Below are 17,932 nucleotides of genomic sequence, written 5' to 3' on the forward strand. Positions count from 1 at the left end.
ATTTGTTAAATGAATGTTTTTTTGTAACATAACATTTAGGCAGGCTGTCTGGGGATCCTGTTAGGTCAAAATTAAGAAAGGTATCAAGTATCAGTGATGGTTTTAATGTATAGGTGTCAATGACTCAAGTGGTAACATTTACGAAACCCAGAACATATTTATAAAAAGTATAATATACAAATACTGAAATTATGTTATAAGCCACTATCTGGCCACTCATTTGTAAAACACGTATACCTGCTGTAAAGCTACCAGCAACTTTAGGACTTAATGTGCAGTTGTTTCCAGTGTTCCCACAGTATTAGTAAAATTGTCACAACTCATCCCGTGTCATCTCCTAGTCTGCAGATGAGCTGAGCTCACTGTGTCTCTCAGTCTGAAGGCCATCCTGGGACTATGCTGGTATTTAGGCTGACTTTGCACTTTTCTATGGGTTGTTTTCTTCTTTGGTGGTTTCTCTGGTGGTGGCACGTGGGTGGGTTTCCATGGGATTGGATTGTAGAAGCTGGGAGACGGGTAAGATGTAGTGTCATAGACACCTATGGGGAGCAGCATCAGAAAAACAGTATGTCAGTAGGTGTGATCGTGTCGCATAACTTTGTTTTATTTGTATGCAATTTGATTGTTGTATGACAAAAGGTCTTTTCAATTTTAAATAATAATGTCTTCTTACCTCTGGAGCAACCTGCTGTCTTGGGACATGGTTGGCTCTTGTCATGAGCACTGGCTAGCCATTCCTTAAACTTCTCCTCTGCTCTCTGTCTCCTCTCCTTCTCTTGAGCCTCTTTCTTTTCTACCTCCTCCTGAAAAACAAAAGACACAGTTAATATCACTGCCTAAGAATGGTTTCTATGAAAAAACATGACCATTATTGTAAAGAGTGTTTGGTGTATTGTCAGAATTGTTAGTGTGCGAGTATAGATTACTCGGTGTAGGAGTAAACCCACCTTCTCTCTCATCTCCTTCTCCATTTTCTCCTGGTTCTTCCTCCGAAGCCACTCTCTGTACTTCTGCTCGGCTTTCTGTTCCACCTCCCTCTGCTTCTGTTGCTGCTTCTGCATCTCCTCCTGCTGTCGGCTCTGCTTCTGCTGTTTCTCCTGCTTCTCCTGGGGAACAGAAACCAGGTCTCACAGAACTGCAGGAAAAACACCCCCAAAGCTGCCATTGATATCAGTGCATTCACATATTTGATTCTCGAATCAGGCAGGGTGCCTTCCCTTGGCTTTGTCGGTGGGAACCATACATTCACGACAGCTAGGTTAGGTTTTAGAAAAGGAATCTCCTCAGGGACTCTAGTCGGCTTTTCACACTGCACTTAGCCTAGAGCTAAAAGCATTTTTAGAACCTTCTTAGCCCCAGTGTTAGCCCTAGGCTAAGAATATGCAATGTGTAAAGCCTTTAGGGTAATTTCATGACAAACAGAAAATTCGGTACCTGCTCTCTTTTCATCTTCAGCCACTCTTGGATCTTTTCCTCCACAACCATCTTCTTTCTATGTTGCTGTATCTCCTGCTTCTCTTGTTTCTCTTTCTCTATGCGCTCCTAGATTATAACGCAAAAGCCTGTCAGCCTTTCATCCATTCTCAGTTATCCAAGAAAACGTGATTACTAATCCCAAATCCTGACACTTGATCCCATGTGTGTATATATATATATATATACATTTCAGTGAGAGTAGAACATACAAAAAAAACGACAAAAACAAACAAAAAAAACGACAAAAACAAACAAACAGCAATGTCAACAACTACTCCAATCTTTTAAACCCCCAAATAGACGAGTATAGTCGTAAACGGCTGTGCACCTCCTCTGCTTTCCTCTCCATTCGGATTCTCTCATCTTTGGCTTTGCACACCAGCCATCGCTCCCAGGCATTGAGAGACGCTGTAGGGTCATCGCCTTCAGCCCCGGTGCTATGAGGAGGCTTCCGAGGCAGTTCCACTCTGAAACACATAAAACACACGTGTATTAATACTCACAAATGTGACACAAAGAGAAACACAAACACAATCACATACAAACCTAAAACTTTCAGCTTTAAATGTAAGTATTTTCATTGTGTAGGATGACATCTTCACACTTGGTAGTGTAATAGTCAGACGTGTTTCCATTGAAACAAACCTTGTTTTCCCCTAATTAAATGGCTGTTACTTAGTGTAATCCTAATCCCACTAGACTAACACAGACAATAATCCTATTCTGTCTAGTCCAGGTTAGACTTCATCTTTGCCTGAAAATAGTTTTGATTTTGACAAGTCCCTGATAATAAAATGCTATCCAAATATTTAAAATAACATATGAACGTCATGAAGCACAGATTACACCCTCGCCGTGCTAGAATTGATCACCAGTCAGACCTGGCATCTTCGCTCTGTGTTGCTGAGGTGTCTATGAGACGACCTGCTGCAGGACTCAGGCCCTCCTCATCACTTTCAAAGCTGTCGTGATAGATGGGAGAGAGAAGGGAGTACGTGGAGCCGTGTGGTGAGTCGGCGTCCACACTTTTAGATCTGTGTAAATCTGTGCCACTGCTTTGCTTCTTCAATGGGGTCGAGCTGAAACTCTTCGAGGCAGATGTGGGGAACGTTGTCATCTTTTCACCTGAATTACAAATACATTTGGTTAATTGATGAATGGGCAGCATCTCATGTCATCAACAAGCAATTCGATAATGGTTTAGCTCTTTGCAGATTTTACTAGCCGACAACAAAGTTGTTAATTAGCCAATCTCGCAGAGCATTTACTTCAGATTCTGGTTAACTGACCTTGCAATTTTATCCTTTGCGAGGATTACATAAAACACGTCAGGCTATGCTCTACTTTGACCAATACTCGATTTTGTAATATCGTAAGTATTATTATGTCGCAAGTGTCTTCTAGAAAAAAATCCTTTGCTGTTGCAGTTGTGCTTGCAAACAACTTTCGTTTCCCATGATACATTACGCTCTGCCTCGTCCAATCAGAAGGTCTGAACACGACGCATCTAACAGACGCCCTGACGCTACGGTTACCACAGCGACAGATGCAGAAGAAAGAAAATGGCATCAAGCTTCTTTTCTAGCATGTTGCTTGCTTGCTTGTTTTTCAGGACATTTATAATACCACACAGTCAGGCGAACAACTTTTTTGTCAAGTTAGATAGCCGATCACTATTCATGTGCTTTGTCACCCCCTACGGTAACAAAACGTAAACATCACAGTCTCTACTGCGCTTTGGGGATGCCAGATTTGTGAAACAATCGTATAAAACAAACTGACCCACAAAAATCACAGTGTAGCAAAAACAACTGTTTGGGTGAATTCAACCCGTTCACATACATGTATTAGATATTTTTATGTAATAATGTACACATCCAATGTACTTATTACGTTTTGGAAGCCATCTTTGTGTTGACGACCGTAGTGGGGGATTGTTAGGGTTGTTGTAAACTACTTGGCAACCAGGAAAAGGATGTGACGTCAGGAGGTTGGCAAAACCGCGACCCTGCAGTCATACGTGCTGTGTACGAAGTTTTAAAAAATTTATCGTTTGAAATACCTTCTGTATCCAAACGATATCCTTACCATCTTGATCGTCACACCGGTAAAACATTTTTATTTAGCATCTGCATTCAAACACAAACCCAATAATTGCAATATCCCTGTGCATTTGGATACATAACTAATGATTAGGGTGGCAGTTTGCCGACCTTTGTATGAATGAGATTACAACTGCAAAGCTAGCTAGTGTAGTAACTACCACGCTGCTAATGAATAATGGCTTCCTATTTATAAATACATGTCTTTTATTGTGTAATGTGTAAGGGTAATATTGAGTGCCCGGCTAGATGTGTTTGAAACTGTAGCTATACTGGACTTGTTCTCAATATTGACCACTTTTAATGCTAGCTAGCTAACACTGAAGCGAGTGCTACGTAGCGAGCTTGCTAGTCATTGTAGTCAAGCTGCGACTCCAATGTGTTTGTCTCACCAACAATGCCCGACAGTCTACATTTAAGTCCGGGACACTGCACTCTGCACGTTGTGGGTTAGCTGGTTGTATGTCGTAGAGATGGATTAATAGGCGCTAAAGTCAGCTGTTAGCGTGCAACCAGTGCTTCAAGCTAAATCAATAGTTAGCTGCTTCGAAACTTTCCTGGGAGAGTTAGTTATCTAACGCGGTGTTACCTTCAGATCCAGGTGCCTCTGTGGGCCCTCTGACCTGCACCTCAAGGTCCTAGAGACAAACAGCCATGTTTCTCTACAACCTCACCCTGCAACGAGCGACTGGCATCACGCACGCCATCCATGGCAATTTCTCAGGTAAGGGATGTTTGGATGTCATGGTCTCCCATCTTGACTATTCTAGGTTATTTGCTTATGAAGTGATGAGTCTATCATGTCTCTTCTCTGACAATAAATTGAGTGGAGATACCTTAAAAACCTCTGATCAATTCAGCATTAAGGCACACACGTACATTACGATTAACTATGGTGGATGAACTGACTTAACTCTGCAACATGATGTCTGTGGACAGGCACCAAGATGCAGGAGATTGTTGTCTCCCGGGGAAAGACTCTGGAGCTGCTGCGTCCGGATGCCAACACGGGGAAGGTCCACACGCTCCTCACCATGGAGGTGTTTGGCATCATCCGCTCTCTCATGGCCTTCAGGCTCACGGGAGGAACTAAAGGTGTGTGTGTGTGTGCATGCGCCCCCGTGTTGGAGAGAAAACAAGTTAAAGCCAGTCTAGAAGGTTTGAACACAGTTCTATTGTGTGTCTATGAGTTTGACATTAACTGAGACCCGACCAATCTCTCCTCTTCCTCCAGACTACATTGTCGTGGGCAGTGACTCGGGGCGTATCGTGATCCTGGAGTATCACTCCTCAAAGAACATGTTTGAGAAGATCCACCAGGAGACCTTTGGGAAGAGTGGCTGCAGGCGCATTGTTCCTGGGCAGTTCCTGGCGGTCGACCCCAAGGGCAGGGCTGTCATGATAGGTACGGGGACTATGAGATACACACACACACGGGCAAAGGCTTTGACATAGATTGTTATTAATGCTCTTGAAGTGATGAGTTTCTCATGTCTCTTCTCTGACTGATAATCACTGGAGAGAACTACAACACCTCTGATCACAGCAAGACTCAGATGCAGTTGGACTGTATTGAGTCCTTGATGTCATGCTTTCTTATAAGACTTCTGTATGTGGCTTTAGAGGTATGTGACCCATACATTTACAGTACTTTAATTCTAGTTGGGTGTGGTGTTGTATGTCCAGGTGCCATTGAGAAGCAGAAGCTGGTGTACATCCTCAATAGAGATGCAGCCGCCCGCCTCACTATCTCCTCTCCCCTGGAGGCCCACAAGGCCAACACCCTGGTCTACCACCTCGTCGGAGTCGACGTGGGTTTTGAGAACCCCATGTTTGCCTGCCTGGAGATGGACTATGAGGTAAAAGCCAGCACTCTAATCTGTGGCCCCTGTGGTGGTGGGGACGTGGCTTTCCTGCAATAAAAACGGAACTAAAGTTTCCCAACCTCTGACCTCCACAGGAAGCTGACAACGATCCAACAGGTGAAGCGGCTGCCAACACCCAGCAGACCCTGACCTTCTACGAGCTGGACCTGGGTCTTAACCATGTGGTCCGCAAGTACAGCGAGGCTCTGGAGGAGCATGGAAACTTCCTCATTACAGGTAACTGTCACCCATTCATACACATTCAAAGTTAAAAAATAAAATAAATAAAAGCTCAATTTAAACACTCTCCTTTCTTTTTCAGTTCCTGGAGGTTCTGATGGGCCTAGTGGGGTTCTGATCTGCTCAGAAAACTACATCACCTATAAGAACTTTGGAGACCAGCCTGACATCCGCTGCCCCATCCCCAGACGCAGGGTAAGAACATTCTTCTCCAAGATGGCCTTCAATATATATAGTTTAATATCTAAACACTTATTTGAATGCCGTTCACTATTGAACAGCGTTGATATGACTGGAGAAATGTTAGTAGAACTTTTTTTTTAATAATAAAAATATTAAACCAGGGACTTTGTGACTGATCTCTAGCACCAAATAGGCTTTTGTCTTCTACCTTCACGCTTTTCTATGAAGGCCGAAGGCCTTTGAGTGAAATGCAGTCTGCATGTGGAGGGGTAAGGGTCAGTGCTGATGCAAACACGCTCTGCTGTATTTCAGAATGACCTGGACGACCCAGAACGAGGGATGATCTTCGTGTGCTCAGCCACTCACAAGACCAAGTCCATGTTCTTCTTCCTGGCTCAAACCGAGCAAGGAGACATCTTCAAGGTCACCCTGGAGACAGACGAGGAGATGGTAAGAAGAGAAGTGGTCAAGAAAGGAAGGGATGGACTGGTTCTCGGCCCACTTATCTGATTTCAAACCTTACCTGAGGAGGGCTGGCTATTGGATGTTCATGCCTTCATGTTTTGTATTTTAGGTAACAGAGATCCGAATGAAGTATTTTGACACCATTCCTGTGGCAACAGCCATGTGTGTGCTGAAAACTGGCTTCCTCTTTGTCGCCTCCGAGTTCGGCAATCAGTAAGCCTTATTCTTTCCTCGCACTCACAAACATTGCTACTTTGTGTCTCCATCCTCATTTGGTGTTCTGATCGCCCCCTCTCTCTCTCTCTCTCTCTCTCTCTCTCTCTCTCTCTCTCTCTCTCTCTCTCTCTCTCTCTCGTCCGTAGTTACCTGTACCAGATAGCCCATCTGGGGGATGATGATGAAGAGCCAGAGTTCTCGTCTGCTATGCCATTGGAGGAGGGGGATACCTTCTTCTTCCAGCCCCGCCCACTTAAGAACCTGGTTCTGGTGGATGAGCAGGAGAACCTGTCGCCTATCATGTCCTGCCAGGTGTGTGTGTGTTGAGGGAGAGTGTGTGTGCCACCAGATCTGCTGTTGAAGTGATGAGTTTCTCATGTCTCTTCTCTGACTGGAAAACCAATGGAGAGAACTTTCAACCCTCTGATCTCAGCATAGACACTCACACTTTTCCACCGTGCATGTCTAGGCAGTGACAACTTGACCATTGCTTGGAGATCTGCCTATCATCCTGATTTCCTGCCCCCTCTCGTTATGTATGTGACAGATAGCTGATCTGGCCAATGAGGACACACCACAGCTGTATGTGGCCTGTGGGCGGGGCCCCAAGTCCACCCTCAGAGTGCTCCGACACGGACTGGAGGTAGGTTTGGAAACAGGGTCGGCCTCCAGTACATACACCATCCACATACCTGCAGATGCCATACACACAACACACTTGGACTGTATGCAGCACCGAGGGAAGTGTGTCTGTTGTCAAGCTTAGGATCTCTAATGGGACTCAGACTGGAGAGGTAATGAGGTTCATGTTAGTGTGTGTGTGAGATCCAAATGATTCACACCTTCACAAAATCAACAACAACAAACAAATAATTTCTGCATAATGCAGGTAGCAAAGCTAGTGCTAAATAACTATTTAACTGGTCGGCTTCATGATGCCGGGTAAGTAGCTAGCTCCTGAGACTTCTCACCAAAAGAACGAAAGGGAACCTTAGATTAAGACATGTTCATAGGTACCTAGCGAAAAGTAGCCTCAACCTTCCTAGACCTTTAGCTACGGCACTAATGCTGAAGGCTCGCTGATATAGCTGTCGGTCTTACTAGAACGGCGTAGGTATGCATCGTTGCTAATGTGTGCTGACGTTGTGACTGTGTGCGTATATGAGAAAGACGCGTGAGTGACAGAGGGAGAGCAGGGAAAGGAAATGCAGCTGAACGAATACGCTGCGTGTTTTAACCTAAATAGTTGCGAAAAAAATAATAACAAAATGCAATATGTGGCGGCCAGTGTTGATTCTGTGGCACACCGCCACGAAGTAGTCCATGTGTGGGGAAACGCTAAACATTGTCTCTTCTTTTCCGCAGGTGTCAGAGATGGCTGTGTCTGAGCTGCCTGGTAACCCCAACGCTGTCTGGACTGTGCGCAGACACATCGAAGGTATCTCTCTCGCACTCCCTTTCACTCGTTGGCTACTCACTTTCTCTTTCACTCCCTGTCCCATTCACTCACCATGACTCACTCTCAATGACTGACCCTCTCACTCGCACACACAAGTTCACATACAACCCTTTACACACTACTGCACTGTTTTGTCCACCTTCACTGCCAGATTGCAGTTCTAACATGTTGGTCACAGTGATGTTGGTTTCAGTTCCATTCACTTTTCTGACTTGACATAACCTTCACGATCCAACTGCGGAATGTTCGTCTGCTTTTGGGAGCATGCTGCACTTACTGTGAATTGTGTCCCCTGCCAGCAGTTTCCCAGAAGTCATGTGAACCGTTCAGTGGCTGAGTTCCACTGCAGCTGGTTGAGACAAGCTAGCTTGGGTGTGGGTGTCAGAATATTTCACTCTTACTATTTGTTCTTTTCTTGTGTGGATAGAGCACACTTCCAAAACCCAGAGAAAGAAACACAATGCAGTCACATGACCAGAAACCGACACTGCACCATCATCACTGTTTAACTTCTTAAACCAACCTGACTCCCTGGCTAGGCTGGCTATGTTCTTCCTACATCAGTAGTCCAGCTGTGTTTATTAGACTGGACGGATGCCTGCTGCTTGTCCTGTAGACAGGATCTTTACCTGACTGTCTTGTGTGTTTGACAGATGAGTTTGACGCCTACATCATCGTGTCTTTCGTCAACGCCACGCTGGTGTTGTCCATCGGAGAGACAGTAGAGGAAGTGACAGATTCTGGCTTCCTGGGGACCACGCCCACCCTCTCCTGCTCTCTGCTGGGGGAGGACGCCCTCGTCCAGGTCAGCCTCACCCTAACCTCACCCTTACATTGGTCTCTCTCCCCCCCAACCTCACTCTCATAGTGATCTCCTTCTACAGTTGTCACACTGTTGTCCATCCCCCCACTTCCCCATAGCAAACTTAATTTCTCTCCATCTGCTCCTCTTTACTCCTTCTAACTTCTCTCCTCCCCCTCTCTTCCTCCTCTCCAGGTGTACCCTGACGGTATCCGCCATATCCGAGCAGACAAGCGTGTCAACGAGTGGAAGACCCCTGGGAAGAAGACGATCGTCCGCTGTGCCGTCAACCAGAGGCAGGTGGTCATCGCCCTCACCGGGGGCGAGCTGGTGTACTTTGAGATGGACCCGGTCAGTACCTGCTCCCACCTGGGAGGGTTCCACTGTCATGTGACGCCACTAAAAGTCCATCGATCCGAGTTTGACCCTAAATCTAGTCTTTTGTCACGCTGGAGGCTGTTTCAACCACATACATTGTCACTGATGTGAACTGTACTCTGTATTTTAGTGACATGAGACTGGTGGCACCTGAGCTTGGGAGAGGAAGCTCTCCTGTTCAAAGTTCCTAATCACCGGTAGCCTTCTAACCTGAGCCTCTCCCCCTCTCCTTGTCGTCCATGCCTCCCTCCCTCTCTCCCTATCGTCCCTCCCTCTCTCCCTGTCGTCATGCCTCCCTCCCTCTCTCCCTGTCGCCATGCCCCCAGTCAGGACAGTTGAATGAGTACACAGAGAGGAAGGAGATGTCTGCTGACGTGGTGTGTATGAGTCTGGCCAACGTCCCTCCTGGGGAGCAGCGATCGCGCTTCCTCGCCGTCGGGCTGGTCGACAACACCGTCCGCATCATCTCCCTCGACCCCTCGGTACGAATGCTCACACACACACACACACACGTTATACAGATGTCACACACACAAACTCACCATGTGGAAGGATGTGGGTGTGGTGTCCTGCTGTTGAAGTGATGAGTTTCTCATGTCTCTTCTCTGACTAAATACTAATGGAGAGATCTACCACACCTCTGATCTCAGCATAGAAAGAAACACACAGAGCTATAGTTGTCTGTGGAGAGTTAAGAGCTACCAGTACTATGTGTTCTTGGAGCAGATCATGATGATGAAGCCCAGAGTTTATTTGGCTCGACCTGGCTCCCTGGTGTGCCTGTCATGAGACTACCAGAACCTAATCCAGATGGAACTTCTAGGCCACGTAAAACGCCCAATTGCATGTCGGGTACGAGTGCAGCGTGTGTGTGATGTATCCTAACAGTGTGTGTATGTGTGTGTGTGTTTTGCAGGACTGTCTGCAGCCCCTCAGCATGCAGGCCCTGCCCGCCCAGCCGGAGTCTCTGTGCATCGTGGAGATGGGCGGGGTGGAGAAGCAGGACGAGCTGGGGGAGAAGGGAACCATCGGCTTCCTCTACCTCAACATAGGACTCCAGGTACACACACCGACTGCTGGGTCTCAATCCTTTACGCCTGTACGCCTTCTCTTCAGATCTGAAGTGAAGGACAAGGCCGAGGATTGTTGGACTAGGCAGGTCTCCATCAGTAGGCGGTGTCGATACTAGATCCTGACCTGTCGTAATGATGACTGGATCCTGCCGTGTGTTCAAGCTTCTCCCTTCTGCCCTCAGAACGGCGTGCTGCTCAGAACCGTCCTGGACCCGGTCACAGGAGATCTGTCCGACACCCGCACCCGCTACCTGGGGTCACGACCCGTCAAGCTCTTCCGGGTCAGGATGCAGGGACAGGAAGCTGTAAGTGGTCTTGGTCAGATCGGTGCTCTTACAGAGATCGGAACGAGTCGGATGTGTGTCGGCACAGTGCCGATTGGCCTTTCCCTCCTGTTACTTAAACCTGTCTAGTCCTCTCTGTGATTTCTACAGTTCAGCCTCAAAGTGGGCTGACCGTGACATGAGCTCTGACCTCTGTGTGGCCCCTTGCAGGTGCTGGCCATGTCGAGCCGCTCCTGGCTCAGCTACTCCTACCAGTCTCGGTTCCACCTCACGCCCCTGTCCTACGAGACCCTGGAGTACGCTTCCGGCTTCGCCTCGGAACAGTGCCCCGAGGGCATCGTGGCCATCTCCACCAACACACTTAGGTGTGGACACACACGCAAACACACACATACACACACTGAGCGCACGGTGATGAAGGGATGGGGTCCTGATGTCTTTTCTACATCATACACTTATCTGAGCAAAGCTGCATAGTGAGTCGAGGGTGGAGTAGCAAGTAAACAAGGAGGCGCTGGGCTTAGCGGGGTGAGCACAGTGGTGGGCAGGGGAGTAGGCAAACAGTCCAGCCAGGGTGCAGCTTACAGGGAGAGGGATCGGGTCAGAGGAAGGGCGGGAGACCTAAACATGCTGACAGAAGAATGAGTGGGTTAGGGAGGTGAAGTGCTTCGATGCTGTTGAAGTGATGAGTTTCTCATGTCTCTTCTCTGACTGAAAATCAATGGAGAGAACTACAACACCTCTGATCTCAGCATAGACAGTTGGTAGAGATGGGTAGCTTCAAACAAAGGCGGGTGTATCTCCCCACATCAGCTCCCCAGTCATTATATTCCCTTTTTAACCGCATCCTCACATTCCATCCCCCCAAAGCTTGATGTATTCAGCATTGAGCCTACTGAAACTAAATGATTTCCTAAGAAAAACATATTTGGATTGTTCTACCCTCCGTCTCCACCCAGGATCCTGGCGTTGGAGAAGCTGGGTGCCGTCTTCAACCAGGTGGCGTTCCCCCTCCAGTACACGCCCAGGAAGTTTGTGATCCACCCAGAGACCAACAACCTGATCCTGATCGAGACGGACCACAACGCCTACACCGAAGCCACCAAGGCCCAGCGCAAGCAGCAGATGGCCGAGGTAGGGCCTCCACAACAGCAGGGGGCGCTGTGGGGGGCTGGGGCTGTGGGGGGCTGGCACGTGAAGCTTTTTCACCCCTCCGCAGCATTGTGTGGGAGAGGTACAAGTGGAGAGGGGTGGGTGTTTAGATGCTGTTGAAGTGATGAGTTTCTCATGTCTCTTCTCTGACTGAATACGAATGGAGAGAACTACAACACCTCTGATCTCAGCGTGGGCGCACAGAAACACACAGGTCAGGTCAGGCAGCTGTGTGCAGTGTGATGCTCAGCTGATTCCCTTGTCTCTACGTGGTGCCCCTTGCAGGAGATGGTGGAGGCTGCCGGGGAGGATGAGAGAGAGCTGGCGGCAGAGATGGCGGCCGCCTTCCTGAACGAGAACCTGCCAGAGGCCATATTTGGAGCCCCGAAGGCTGGGTCTGGGCAGTGGGCCTCTCTGGTGCGGCTGGTCAACCCCATCCAGGGAACCACCCTCGACCTGGTCCAGCTGGAACAGAACGAAGCTGCCTTCAGGTGAGGGGGGAGGGGGGGGGGGGGGGGCAGCAAGAGGAGGAGGAGGGGTGGGTGAAGAGTGGAGAAGCAAGTGGTGGTTGGAGAGGCGGAAAGTTCTGCCCCAGCAGGGCAAGATTTAGGGAGCAGAGGACCTGGGGACAATGGGTCTGGAGTGGGACGGGACGGCTGGAGGCACAGGGAGAGGGATGAGGGGTGCAGAAAACAGGCTGATGTGAGGAGGAGGAAGAGGGGTTATGGAGGAGGAGAAGGGGTTATGGAGGAAGACTCGTCAGATGCTGTTGAAATGATGAGTTTCTCATGTCTCTTCTCTGACTGAATGTATGGAGAGAACTACAACACCTCTGATCTCAGCATAGACAGGCACACAGGGACCACATACACCAAGCGAGTGTATCATTATTCGGTATATGCCAGGGCAATAAAACAATCGGAAAATGTAGCACTAGCCATAAGAAAATGGCTCGATACAATGTTTGATATTTTCACTTAAATGCATTAAATTGCTCCCGTCCGTGGTCACTGCTGTTTGAATTTGAAACTTAACTGTGTCCCTTTGATAAATACAATGGTGAAATTCAAAGTAAAGTGGGTAACAATGTATTATGATCCTTTTCTTAATCAAAAATAGGTATTTCATCAATAATTATCAATATGAACTGAAATGAAAAACATTTGTAGCTGTATTGCCCAGTCCTAGTTTGGTATGGATACTGAAGGTGCTTGGTGTACTCCAGGTTGTAAGTCCATTACTCACATCCTGCTCTCTCCCTCTGCAGCGTCACCGTGTGTCGTTTTGCCAGTGGAGGTGATGATTGGTACGTTCTGGTGGGCGTGGCCAGAGACATGATCCTCAATCCCCGCTCTGTGGCTGGTGGTTTCATCTACACCTATAGGCTGACAGGGGGCGGGGAAAAGCTGGAGTTCATGCACAAGGTGAGTGCGATTGACAGAGGAAGTGAGGGTGAGTGCTTAGATGCTGTTGAAGTGATGAGTTTCTCATGTCTCTTCTCTGACTGATGATCACTGGAGAGATCTACAACACCTCTGATCTCAGCATAGACTGTTGGTAGAGATGGGTGGCTTTTAAAAAGGGGGTTTTGAGCGGGGGGGGTAAAACACAGAATATGGAGTTCTTACCCAAGGTGAGTGTGATTGACAAAGGAAGTGACTAATTTAGGTTTTTGGTTGTGGTCGGACCATGACTGAGCTTTTGGGAATTTCCGTGACTTATTTTAGAACTGTTCATCACTGACCTAGGGGATTACTGTCTCTCCCCCCCCTCCCCCCCCCCCCCCCTCCTCTTTCTCTCACACACACACACAAACAGTTATAGTCCTGGGGAATATTTGGTAAGAGTTACCCTTTCAGTAGCATGTTTGTCCTTTGACCCAGCGGGCTCTGCAGAATGCCCAAACATCATCATGACACCAACAGTGTTTTCTGGAACCCCAGCCCTTATCAAAAGGATCCTTGTCTTCTCACGCCCACACATAGCCTGTGGCAGAAGGTGTGATATTGCTAGAAGCATATAGACACCGTCTGGCATATCTGACTAAATTACCTACAACAAATGCTAATGCAGGTAGACAGTAAAACCTCATACAGATCAGGTTATTGGTACACGGATCAGAAATGTATTGTTTGGATTGGCTGAGAGACAATGGATGTTTCAATTGGTCAAAACTGACTCACTGTGGTGTTTTGATTGGCAGACTCCCGTGGAGGATGTCCCTCTGGCAATCGCTCCCTTCCAGGGGCGGGTGTTGGTGGGGGTAGGAAAACTGCTGCGAATCTACGACCTGGGAAAGAGAAAGCTGCTACGCAAGTGTGAAAATAAGGTATGTTGGGGGGCTTCTTGAGCGTGGCTGGGAAAGCCTGGAACACTGGAAACACTGAGACGTTCTATGAAGCAAGAACTCAGGAGGGTTTGGAACGTACCAAATCAGAGACTAGTCTGGGCCTGATAGGCTGGCCTGGGTTCTTTCCCTATCAGGCATTTCTGCCAATTAATGGCCTATCTCTTTCTCCAGGGGATAAGTACATTCAAAAGCCATTATTGTGGGGTTCTAAAATGTCAATATTTGTAGAATGACCATAGTAAATGTCAGGTCTTGGGTCATAACCGTTCTGGGGAAACACAAGCGAGGTGGAAAGCTTGGTGGTTAGAGCAGTGTTTCCCTGCTCCAACACACCTGATTCTAATGAATGGGTCGCTATGAAGCCCAGCAGGAGCCTGATCAGCGCCCATTCATTTCAGTCAGGTGTGTTGGACGATGGAAACATCTCAAACATGCAGGGTCAGGGGTCCTGAGGACCAGGGTTGGGAAACAGAGTTAGAGCAACATAGTTGCCATTCATGAGGTTTTAAAACTAATTGGTTTCTTAAGGGTTTTCAAGGCTTTCACCTGAAAAGACTAGTATTGTTCATTCAAAAACCCCATATCTGCACCAGCGTGGTAGATAGTCTGGTCTATTCCGTCAATGGGCAGAGGTCAGACAGATTAGAGAGAGCTGTGATGGAGATTAGGGCTGTCTGGTGACTGCAGGGTAAACATCAGATGCTGCAGCAGATGTAGAATGAGTGAGGTAGACATGCAGTATGAAGAACCAGTGTAGCTGGTTTACTCCGTAGCCTTTAGCTTCCAGCTCCTGGGGTTGTGCTGGGGCCCTCTGAGACCTGGGCAGTGAGGGATTGGGAAGGAGGCACCCCAGGTACACTTCTAACTCTAACTTCAGACATACAAAAGGTCTGCTTTACTACGGAGACCTGTTGCATGTACAGGCTCGCACTGCCTCGGGCTGGTTTCCAGACTCAAGCATCCAGATTAAGAAGACGACCGCGTGTGTACGTGCCTGCATGCCTACAGTCCTGGGCGATATATTTGACCACCCCCCCCCCTGCCCTGTCTTCTTTCCACAGCACGTGCCCAACCTAGTGACTGGCATCCACACCATCGGGCAGCGCGTCATCGTGACCGATGTCCAAGAGAGCCTCTTCTGGGTCCGCTACAAACGCAACGAGAACCAGCTGATCATCTTCGCTGACGACACGCACCCTCGCTGGGTGACCGCCGCCTGCCTGCTGGACTACGACACCATGGCCTCGGCCGACAAGTTTGGCAACATCAGCATTGTAAGTTGATAAGTGTGCATGTGTGCTGGGCGGTCAAATGCCACCAGGGCAATGAACTCCCCCCTTGGAATACACAAGAATATGCTGCCTTCTGAACACAAAAATAAACATAAATTGATATAAGTTAATGATTGATATGACTTCCCCTCTCCTAGGTGCGTCTGCCCCCCAACACCAGTGACGATGTGGATGAGGACCCCACTGGGAACAAGGCTTTGTGGGATAGAGGTCTTCTGAATGGAGCCTCCCAGAAGGTACTATTTATGTCCTGGTTCCATGCTTGGCTGTCCCTCTTTCTCTCTCCTTCTCTTTTTCTCTCCTGTATTTTGTCCTGTTAAATTAGAGTGTACTGAAGAAATACAAGCCGGGGGAAACTGAAATGGCTGTCCGCACTCGTGTTTGTATGCATGTGTGGTTTGGAGTGAACGTTCCGGACTGTTTTTATTTGTGGGCATGTGTGTTTGCGATGGGGGAGGTTTTCTTTGTCCCGTCTTTAAAGTTTCCTAATCCTCCCTGCATAGCATGCTACCAGCTTAGCCTAGGGTCTGGGTTACCAGCTTCTAAACGTTGAGGTAGACGCAACACGGAAAGTCCCCATGTGTACTTTCCTCCTGTCTAATTACTTTTGTGTGAAAAAGAGTGCATGTAAGCAATTTCAGTTTTTTTGTGTGGAGTTAGAATGTTCTGCTGTGTTTTTATGTTTGTGTGGGTGGGTGTCTGACTTGTTTGTCTGAGGTAAGAGTTTCCAAATTCCACCTTGCCTCCATTTCACCCTCTTCTCTCTCCGCGTCTCTTTTCCTCCTTCCTTGTCGTCAGGCGGAGGTGATCATGAACTACCACATAGGTGAGACCGTCCTGTCCCTGCAGAAGACCACCCTGATCCCTGGGGGCTCCGAGTCCCTTGTCTACACCACCCTGTCTGGGGGCATAGGCATCTTGGTGCCCTTCACCTCACACGAGGTAACACACACACAATCTCTCATTTTGACATGCGCACACACACTTCCCCTCTGTGGTTCTGAGACGTCCACCGTACAGTGTATGGACTGAAGTGTGACCCTCGTGTGTTCCGTCTCCAGGACCATGACTTCTTCCAGCACCTGGAGATGCACATGCGCTCCGAGTTCCCCCCGCTGTGCGGCCGAGACCACCTCAGCTTCCGCTCCTACTACTTCCCCGTCAAGGTGGGTTCAGCCAACCAATAGAAACACAGAAAAACTGACACATCCCAACGTGCTGCCGTAAAAGAACCTGTTCTAAGACTACGGGTTACTTTTTAAGTGTTCTTTAAAGCTCCATAGGGACTCAGAGGCTTTGGGCATGTGCCTGTATTCGATGGTGAACCCAGTGTGCGGAGCCTTAGAACAGCCCGTTCAAAGGCTGCACATATGCAGGTTAAGAACTGTCTATGTTCTATCAATACCATAAATACTATACTATAATTTGTGTTTGTCTGTGTGTGTGCAGAATGTGATCGATGGAGACCTGTGTGAGCAGTTTAACTCCATGGACCCTCACAAGCAGAAGAGTGTGGCCGAAGAGCTCGACAGAACCCCGCCCGAGGTCTCCAAGAAGCTGGAGGACATCCGCACTCGATACGCCTTCTAGAGCACTCTGGGACGGACACCTCAAAACATACACACGCACACACAAGTTTTTCGGAAAACATACATCAACTTTGCTGTGAGAACTTTCACACCTCCTCTCCCAGTTTAAAGTGAAATGGTGATGGTGTGAAAGAACCGACGACATCCTTCTCCGCAGCTTCCTGTCTCTGATTTTCTCAGCGTCTCTGGACCGGTAGAGCCCTAATGGCACCCAGTATGCTCACCACACCTCAGTCCCTGTGACTTTCGGTAAACGGATAAGTTGATGCTTAAGCTTGTGACATTTTCTGTGGGTTTAATGATGTTCCATGGAAAGCAAATGTGTTTCAACGGCCTCTGTCTAGAGCAAGTGACATTTTAAAATGTGTGAGGTGACTGATAAGGTTAGCTATGGATGGGGATAGCCCAGTACTTTCCTTGCATTGCCTATTTGCATCCATTGTTTTTATTTCCTTCCTTGTGAGTATTTTGTACTCTGTGCCACGTGTAAAATGGAAATAGCTATCTATTGTCATTTGGTATGAATCGATGTGGTGATTTTCTAGCCTGGTCTTCTAACACCTGCTACAAGCTTTAGGTAAATGTGAGTTGGACAGGCTGTCTAACCATATGCAATAGCCTAAGCAGTGCTCGGTCTGTAGTGTGTGAACTGTGGTGTGTATCAGCAGAGGGTGGGGTGTTTTCGACCTTGTGGCTCTGTGCTGTCTGACCCTCCTCAATCCTGTAAAGTCCCAACCTCAGCCACGATCACAGGACAGACCAGCCGCATTCCACCCGTGTCATGGGAAAAGAGCTGTTTTGTAAATAAAGTTTTTCTTTTTTACCTTGTATGGCTTTGCGACTCATGTTGGAACCTGAGTGGAACTCAACAGGTTGATCCATATAGATGAAGCCTGCTGTAAGTTTGTTTAAAAAAATAAAATAATCCTTAGCTTCACAATACATGTCGGGAAGGATAGCTGGTTAGTTAGCAACAAGTGACTCATGTTTTCCTTTTCCCCTTGGG

The 17,932-nt window shown here is 47.8% G+C and overlaps 2 protein-coding genes across 3 annotated transcripts in view; one reads left to right on the forward strand and one right to left on the reverse strand.

The window, feature by feature from the left end:
- Positions 1-64: 64 nt before the first annotated feature.
- ccdc34 (coiled-coil domain containing 34) lies at positions 65-2,993 on the reverse strand. The gene is made up of 7 exons (XM_047051473.1): positions 2,766-2,993; positions 2,358-2,601; positions 1,805-1,943; positions 1,435-1,542; positions 948-1,106; positions 674-803; positions 65-539 (listed from the first exon to the last, which is right to left on the reverse strand). The coding sequence occupies exons 2-7, from the start codon at positions 2,591-2,593 to the stop codon at positions 331-333; spliced, it is 981 nt and encodes a 326-aa protein (XP_046907429.1). The 5' UTR covers positions 2,594-2,601; positions 2,766-2,993; the 3' UTR covers positions 65-330.
- A 473-nt stretch (positions 2,994-3,466) lies between these two features.
- The window catches only part of sf3b3 (splicing factor 3b, subunit 3), a 30,627-nt gene continuing 16,161 nt past the window's right edge, over positions 3,467-17,932 (forward strand). The window contains exons 1-27 of one of the 2 annotated variants that reach the window (XM_047051484.1): positions 3,467-3,583; positions 4,174-4,302; positions 4,518-4,673; positions 4,813-4,983; positions 5,265-5,437; positions 5,539-5,680; positions 5,766-5,878; positions 6,179-6,316; positions 6,441-6,544; positions 6,694-6,859; positions 7,095-7,190; positions 7,913-7,985; positions 8,660-8,811; positions 9,004-9,159; positions 9,513-9,668; positions 10,103-10,246; positions 10,442-10,564; positions 10,754-10,908; positions 11,503-11,677; positions 11,981-12,186; positions 12,963-13,119; positions 13,899-14,024; positions 15,107-15,319; positions 15,475-15,573; positions 16,136-16,279; positions 16,399-16,503; positions 16,787-16,960. In XM_047051484.1, coding sequence (XP_046907440.1) covers positions 4,233-4,302; positions 4,518-4,673; positions 4,813-4,983; positions 5,265-5,437; positions 5,539-5,680; positions 5,766-5,878; positions 6,179-6,316; positions 6,441-6,544; positions 6,694-6,859; positions 7,095-7,190; positions 7,913-7,985; positions 8,660-8,811; positions 9,004-9,159; positions 9,513-9,668; positions 10,103-10,246; positions 10,442-10,564; positions 10,754-10,908; positions 11,503-11,677; positions 11,981-12,186; positions 12,963-13,119; positions 13,899-14,024; positions 15,107-15,319; positions 15,475-15,573; positions 16,136-16,279; positions 16,399-16,503; positions 16,787-16,927 — 3,654 coding nt within the window. In that variant the 5' untranslated portion in view covers positions 3,467-3,583; positions 4,174-4,232 and the 3' untranslated portion in view covers positions 16,928-16,960. Of the gene's footprint in view, positions 3,584-4,173; positions 4,303-4,517; positions 4,674-4,812; positions 4,984-5,264; positions 5,438-5,538; positions 5,681-5,765; positions 5,879-6,178; positions 6,317-6,440; positions 6,545-6,693; positions 6,860-7,094; positions 7,191-7,912; positions 7,986-8,659; positions 8,812-9,003; positions 9,160-9,512; positions 9,669-10,102; positions 10,247-10,441; positions 10,565-10,753; positions 10,909-11,502; positions 11,678-11,980; positions 12,187-12,962; positions 13,120-13,898; positions 14,025-15,106; positions 15,320-15,474; positions 15,574-16,135; positions 16,280-16,398; positions 16,504-16,786; positions 17,755-17,932 lie in introns of those variants that run through there. The other variant, XM_047051485.1, reaches the window with a different exon arrangement.

The sequence above is a fragment of the Hypomesus transpacificus genome, unplaced genomic scaffold (assembly GCF_021917145.1).
Source record: "Hypomesus transpacificus isolate Combined female unplaced genomic scaffold, fHypTra1 scaffold_156, whole genome shotgun sequence".
Lineage (NCBI taxonomy): Eukaryota > Metazoa > Chordata > Actinopteri > Osmeriformes > Osmeridae > Hypomesus > Hypomesus transpacificus.

What these genes read in the sequence shown, in the direction of transcription:
- ccdc34 (XM_047051473.1), bottom strand. Translation starts at nt 2,593, where the DNA reads ATGACAACGTTCCCCACATCTGCCTCGAAGAGTTTCAGCTCGACCCCA. An exon ending in TGGAGAGGAAAGCAGAGGAG is followed by an intron (nt 1,543 to 1,804) that starts GTGCACAGCCGT and finishes GTTATAATCTAG; the next exon opens with GAGCGCATAGAGAAAGAGAA. An exon ending in GACAGCAGGTTGCTCCAGAG is followed by an intron (nt 540 to 673) that starts GTAAGAAGACAT and finishes TGCTCCCCATAG; the next exon opens with GTGTCTATGACACTACATCT.